The sequence below is a fragment of the Pterocles gutturalis genome, unplaced genomic scaffold, assembly GCF_000699245.1.
Source record: "Pterocles gutturalis isolate BGI_N339 unplaced genomic scaffold, ASM69924v1 scaffold14397, whole genome shotgun sequence".
Classification (NCBI taxonomy): domain Eukaryota; kingdom Metazoa; phylum Chordata; class Aves; order Pterocliformes; family Pteroclidae; genus Pterocles; species Pterocles gutturalis.
The window spans coordinates 7,410-14,309 of NW_010108230.1; the positions used below are offsets into that span (position 1 = coordinate 7,410).

At 53.2% G+C, this 6,900-nt stretch overlaps 1 protein-coding gene across 1 annotated transcript in view; it reads left to right on the top strand.

Annotated features, from left to right (window-relative positions):
* NOXA1 (NADPH oxidase activator 1) overlaps positions 1-6,900 on the top strand; it is a gene marked incomplete at its 5' end in the record, with an annotated part of 13,323 nt that overhangs the window by 6,080 nt on the left and 343 nt on the right. The window contains 9 exons of the mRNA XM_010072557.1: positions 233-292; positions 880-917; positions 1,618-1,759; positions 3,079-3,132; positions 4,565-4,637; positions 4,830-4,888; positions 5,800-5,996; positions 6,626-6,731; positions 6,819-6,897. Coding sequence (XP_010070859.1) covers positions 233-292; positions 880-917; positions 1,618-1,759; positions 3,079-3,132; positions 4,565-4,637; positions 4,830-4,888; positions 5,800-5,996; positions 6,626-6,731; positions 6,819-6,897 — 808 coding nt within the window. The remainder of the gene's footprint in view (positions 1-232; positions 293-879; positions 918-1,617; positions 1,760-3,078; positions 3,133-4,564; positions 4,638-4,829; positions 4,889-5,799; positions 5,997-6,625; positions 6,732-6,818; positions 6,898-6,900) is intronic.

Consider the following 6,900-nt stretch of genomic DNA (forward strand, 5'->3'; position numbering starts at 1 on the left):
TAAATAATTCACATACTTTTAAGGAAACCTTGTAAAGACAGAAAAAATAGGGACACAAAGGGTTGAAGCTCTTCTGGGAATCCAGCTCTGCTTTTTCCACTATGTGCGTGGCTCTGCTTTATGCCTGACCTTGGGATGTCAGAAGGAAGCAGGTCTGGGTGGATACCCTTGCATGAAGCTTGAGAGTCTCCTCACCCAGCCCGGATTCAGTCATTGCTCTCTCCTCCGACAGGTGATCTCATCCATCATTCCCAACGATGAGTACATCGGCTTCGAGCCTCTCAGGCCTCAGGTGAGCAGGACATAGCTGGGAAAGGAGGAATGGAGCTGGCATGGAGCTCCAAGTAGAGCTTCAGATCCTAACCCCGTCAGGGCAAGGACAGACTGCTGAAAAACCAGCACAAGGTCAGCCTAGAGCCGTGGGGTTGCTCAAAACCAGGCGGTGGGCTCAGCATCTGCTGGGGGCACCCAGGGATGCGAGTCTCCAACCCTTGGAAGGTGCATTTTTATCTCTTGGCCATGTCAGAACAGCAGTGGAGGCTTTGCCATGCTCAACACGTGTTTGCCCAGCTCTTTAGTAAATTTGTCAGTGTCGGCATGGCTGCCCTGCACTGGAATAGGAGTTTTTCAGAACCAAAAGTAGAGGAAAGGATTTTGTCACTCGCCTTCTGATGGGACAAAGAGGGAGGGGGAGAAATAGAAGGTATGTCCTGGTAAGGTGTGGAGCAGCAGGCTTCTGTCTGGGTGCTGTGGTATGACAAATGTGGTAAAAAGTAAAGACAAAATACCCCAGGGTGGTGTTCAGAGGGACAGTCGGTAAGGTGGCACTGTTGCTGTGTAAGGGACCATTATAAATCGATGCTGTTGTTCCTCCCACAGAAGCAGGGCTTTTATGAACCCAGTGCTGACGCTCGGCGGTAAGTGTTCAGTTCCACCTTGGCCTAACTCTTCTCTTGCTGTTTCTGTTCAGAAGGTCATGTTTGTTCACTGATGTCTTTGAAGATTCTCTGGGATCCACACCCACTTCTCGCTAAGGGTGGAGTGAGTGACAAACGTGCAAAGGCTTTGTGGCTGCAGGACGCCGCAGTTCAGTGGCATCTCCCGTGCGAGAGTCTCAGGGCAGTTTGCAGGAGCTGATTCAATAGTCTTGGGAGGCAGCCATGGATCATGCTGCGAAGGGGAAATGGAAAAAGAGAGAAGCTGTGGGACATGGCCAGGTCTGTGGCAGAAGATGCTCAGCTGTCCCATCCCAGTTCCCAGGACAAGGCTTCCAGTCCCTCACTCCCAGCCCTGCTGTCCTGAGCCTTGGTTCAAAAAACATTAAAGTCATTTGTTTTGGTGATATCGTTCCAGCAGTACTTCAGGGCTGAGTTTAATAATTGTTTTGATCTGGAGAATGGTTATCAGTACGGTGAAGATGGGGCAGTTGCCTTTGGGAAATCAGTGTTTGCCAAGCTCCTTTCGTTCCCAGCTGGACCAAAGAGTAGTGATGGAAATCGTCATTTCCCAACACCTGAAACTTCTGGCACGTGCCAGTTTGCATCGGTGCAGTGTTCTGGATCAAAGCCATCCAGCACCAGCAGGGTTAGTAAAGGTGCTCTCATTCTTCCTTTCCAGAGACAGCGAGTCAGGCTACTATCGAGTTGTGTCCCATTACTACCCTGAGGACTCGGAGAAGCCGGCAGTGAAAGCCAGCAGCCTGGTCTTTGTGCTGACGAGGGGAGCAGACGGCTGGGCGACAGCCATCCACGATGGACAGGTAAGGAGAACGGGGGCGTCTCCAGCCTCTCCCCACCAGCAGAGACCACAGCTGCAACCCTCTGAGCACGTTCCTTGGGGACCAGCCTGCAGCACTGCAGAGCAGAGGAGGACCTCAGGAGCTCATGGCCGCACACCAGTTACTGACCGTTGATTTTTCGGATACTTGGCTCACACCAGCTTCTCCCGTTCACCTCTATAGCTCCATAGGGGCAGCTTTGGGGACACTTGCACTCTCTGCTGTACAGGATCCTATTGTGGAATCCTGTAGGATACCAGACCTCACCAAGGACCATTTAGAGCAGGATTTGTCCCCTGGGAGCTCTAATGGAGCCAAGGAGATAGTTCCATCCTTACCTGGTGGGTAGTGCCTCTGTTAAATGAGCTTTGGGAAGGTTTCAGCCGTGCAGGAGGGTTTTATAATGGGCTCTAGAGAAGATCTAAGGAATAAAAGTCCAGCAAATCTGACATCTTTCTGCAGACTAGGGAACGACAGTGTAAACAGATTGAATTGAAATATAAATATGACAAGGTGGAAAATCTTTTGTTGACAGAAGCCATTTCTCACGTCTGCTTAAGTTCTTTGAAAGAGCCAGTGCATACCTGGATTAGGGTGAGCCAGTGAATATATTATCTGCCTATATTTCCAAAAAAAGTCAAAAGAGTCTTCACAAGACCACTAAAAAACCTGTGAGCTGTTTGAGCAGGAGAGGCAGTGAAATAAAGGTGGGCATAAATGAATAGCTTTTTCTTTTTTTTTTTTTTTAAAGAAAGGATGTCCCCACAGATAATCTGCTGTGACCTAAGCATTTAGCCTATTCCTAAGTGATACAGTAATAGGGACAGTGATATAGTGCTTCTTACGGTGACCATGGTCCATGATGGACAGTCAAACTGTTCAGCATGTCCTGAAGCATCTGGAACTCACAGTGAACAATTACAATTTGAATGTGCTGGTTGGCTGCTCAGTGAAGTGTCAGATGAAATTCAAAGCCAAAAAAATAAAATAATAGATACTGGGGAAAAAAGAAAGCTCACAATGATCCGTTGAAATGGATATCTCTAAAGCAGTGATTGTCAGAAGACACAGAAATGCTGCTGGACTGGTGTCCCCTCAACGCCCTAAGTCACATGGGCTGCTGGATGTGACTCTGGGCCCCCCGGGGACACCGGTGTTGCAGCAGGGTGGGCAGGCAGTGGGGCTCTGCAAGGGCAGCAGTAGTGCAGCGTGGGGCTGACAGAGATGGGGCGGGTGGGCTGGGGCTCTGGCTGCTGGAGCAGCAGCTCCTGCCTCACCCTGCTCTGCTTTGTGTCCCGCAGAAGCTGCACATCCCAAGTTCTCTCCTGGAGCCTGCCTCAAAGATGGATAAATGGGTGAGCTGACAACCTCGCAAAGCGAGGGTGAGGAGGGGACCAAGAAATAGGTTTGGAAGGTTTGTAAGATTATTACAGGACAGGACAATTGTGTAAGAGAAATGTAAGAGTGTTTCAGCTCAGACGCCTTGAGTGAAGACCAAGTGCTCCTAAACTGGAACAACAGAAGAGTTAAGAACAGGAGAAATGCCTTTATTTTTTTTTTAATTACATTGGATCTCTTTACAGCATAACCTGGGGGCTGGACATCTACCGAAGCCACAGTGACTTGCATCACGGGCTGATCTGGGTATTTTTCTCTCTTGCCTGGTGCGGGCTGATGGAGCACACAAAGATGAGCCCCTGCCACGGCTCTCCTGACCCACTGTCACTTGTTGAGCCCCTGGAGCACAATGGCGAGTTTGAGGGCTTGAGGCACACGTTCATCCAGCTGGTGCCCGTGATGTCCGCAGTGACTAGCACAGAAGCGGGTGAGGAGTGCTCACGTGTTCTCCTTCACCAGCAGCGTGAGAGCAGGTTAATCTCCTGCACTGGCACAGTAATATCTTAAACAGACACTGCTCTTTGCCTTGAGGCCATGCGCCTAAGCCCTAAATCCTCACCTTTGGCTTAGGAAAGCTTCCTTCATCTCCCATCTCCACCACAGCCGTATCCACCCATGATCCCAGTTATTTTCCATCTGAACTCAGCATGGAAAGGTGCAGCTCAGACCCCTATTTCCCGTGAGAGTTTTCTGAAGCACATGGTTGTTCTGATGCTGCTATGATTTTTTTTTTTTTTTCCTCCAAAAGTGTCCCTAGCCATAGCACACACTTGGGCATTGCTCCATGGATGTCTCGCTGTGAACTGAGGGAAGTTTGGCCGGATGAGCTGGCAGACGGTGCGGAGAGCCCTCAGCACAGCGCGAGCAGCCTCGCTCTGCTCCAGCACCAGCTCAGCCAGGGGCAGGAGGCCAAGGAAACGTCCCACCAAACCCCTCATCCCCCCAGCTACCCACAACAGCTGCAGAGACCATCCAGAGCCCCAGTGCCCCACCTCATCCAGCCATTAAGCTGAAAGAGGGGAGTTTGAGATGAGATGTGAGGAAGAAATGTTTTCCTGTGCGGGGGGTGAGGCAGTGGCCCAGGTTGCCCAGAGAAGCTGTGGATGCCCCATCCCTGGAGGGGTTCAAGGCCAGGCTGGATGAGGCTTTGGGCAACCTGGGCTGGTGGGAGGTGTCCCTGCCCATGGCAGGGGCTGGCACTGGTTGATCCCTAAGGTCCCTTCCAACCCAAACCATCCTGTGATTCTGTGATTTAATGAACTGGTTTCCCTGGGGCTCTCTCTGGGGCTACACCCAGGGATCTGTAACTGGCTGCAGCCCCTGCCGTGCACACCAGCCTTGGTCTCTGGTGTCTTCTGCTCACTGCTTCCTGCTGTTGTTCTCTTGCAGAAGATCAGCAACGGGATTCCCCTCCCTCCTGCTCAGGTGCCTCCCAGCCGACTCCACGTGCAGCAGAAGCCAGGTATTCCCCTGGGCCAGGGGCCTCAGTGGGTGCTGTGGGAAGCTGTGCCCACCCCCCAGCTTTAGGGATGCGTGGGGGGGATGGCTGCCCCCCCTCAGCCATGGCTGCCTGCCTGCTAGCAGGTCACAAAGAGCTGCCCAGGGCCTCTGCTGACTGCAGGCGCTGTTCCTCTGCTCTTGTCTTGTTCTGCAGCATCTCCTGGGGGAGAAAATGCCTCTGGAAATGATGCTGGTGCCCAACTGGACTTCAAGGTAAGATGTTTCACAAGCCAAAGCTGGCACAGCCTCGAGAGATCAAGGCTGTAAAAAGTGCAAGATTCCTGGCCAGAGCCAGATCCTCCAGAATTTTTGAGTTCCCCCAAAATCGCTGGGAAAAGCTCTCCCTCTGCCTGTTTTCCCATTCCAAAGACAGGTTCTCGTGGTCTTTTCTCCACCACTCCCAAGTTTGTGACCACAGAGCTTTCCAAGGCAGCCCAGGGTTGAGGCTGACCAAGGCAGTGCCCTTTTGCCACCCTCCAAGGGGCCAGGAGCTGCAGACACAGCAGTGTTCCCAGGCACGCGCCTTGCAGCCCATTTTGCAAGAGGGAGCTGTCTTTGACCTACCTGCCGTCCCTTTCCCCCTCCTCCTGGGTCGCGTTTTCTGTCCCTGTCAGTCTGGGTATCACAGTTCATTCAAATTTACGTTCTGGGATGATGCAGTACCCCCATGCCATTACCAACCGCTGTGTGATGGAGTTGGAATCACTCCTGTGTCCACCTGGGGACAGCACCTCTCTGGCAGTGCCAGCCGCACATCAGCTCTGCTCATTGTGTCTTCTCCATCCCTCTGGCAAGGGCTTTTGGAGGAATTTTTTGTCAGCTGTACTTTGGAGAGAAGGCAGCAGAACGTGAGGACTTGGCTGCCCTGCTGCAGCTGGCCGGGGAACTGGGGCTCTGCTGGGGTGGGTGTGGGGTTGGGGACCCAGGAATGGGCTGCCTGGGCTGTGGGAGGAACATTTCATCCCAGGCTTCGAATCTGTAGTTCCCCCTCTGAAATTCAGATCTGCGCTTTGGTGCTGCACCACTGTTACATGGTACCGCTGAGACGGGGGTCGTGTCTGTGTCACCTCTGATACGAGGGTCCTGAATAACCTGACTATCCCTGGGGCCACATCTCTCAGCAGCTCCCACCAGCTGGAGGAGATGCTTCACCCAGCGCGGAGAGACCCGTGGTGCTGAGAGCGCATTGCGAGTGCACCGTGGTGGTGCGGGCGGGCGAGGTGCCGTCTGTGCCAGGGCTGCGGGCGCTGCTGCGGGAGCGGAGAGCGGGGAAAACTGAGGTACACTGCGGCACAGCCACCCTCCAGCGTGCTCGGTGCACGTGGGTGTGACAGGGCGGCAGCAGCCGTTCCCCTGAGGATGCAGACCTCTGTCGGCTCTCCTGGGAACATCTACTTGGGGTCAAAGCAGAGATTCAGCAAAGACGTGAGCAAACAGCCTTGGCTGCGGGGCTAACCTCACTATGGCTTTTGATTTGGAGAACAGCATGTGCCCCATGGGCTTTGCATGCCCAAATGATCTTTCCCAGGAGACTTGGTCAAGAAATGGGGGAACAGAAGGAAAAACTCTGTGCAGATTGCAGCTGTATTTTCCTCCACTCAGCTCAGCCTTTGAGATGCTCTGCGTTGGTCCCAGTGTAATTTAGGAGTTGGGTGTAAGCGTGTGTCGGTCCTGGGGTGAAGTGTCCCTGACTGTGACACCTCTGGGGACACACAGACAGTGTAGAGTTTAGGATCTTGCCCTCAAGTAAGTGTGTGAGGAGGTGACAGTGTCACCCCAACAGTGCTGTTTCTGCCCGCGGGGAATGCAGGGTGGCCCCATGTCCTGGTGCACGGTGACAAGCTCAGAGCTGGCTGACAAAGGGGACTTTGAAGATGTTAGAGGATTAGGCTTGCCCCAAGGTTTGTCTTTAAGTGAGCTGATCTGAGCTGTGTTAATGAACCCTTGCAGCTACCAGCATTCAGATGGCAAAGAACTGGGAGCAGTTACGGGCGAGGAGGATCTGGGGAAGCTGTGGCAGCAGCTGACAGATGGCAGGCTGACGCTCTGCTGCCAGGTACGTGGGCTGGGACACGCTTCTCTGCTGTGCTGGCCTCACATCTCTGCTTTGCCTTGCAACCTCCATGCTGGCTTTCTCCTGTAGGACTCGGACTCGCCCTCAGGCAGGCCTGTGCTCTACCGGATGCTGGCTCAGCACTCATACCTCGCACAGGGACCGGGGGACC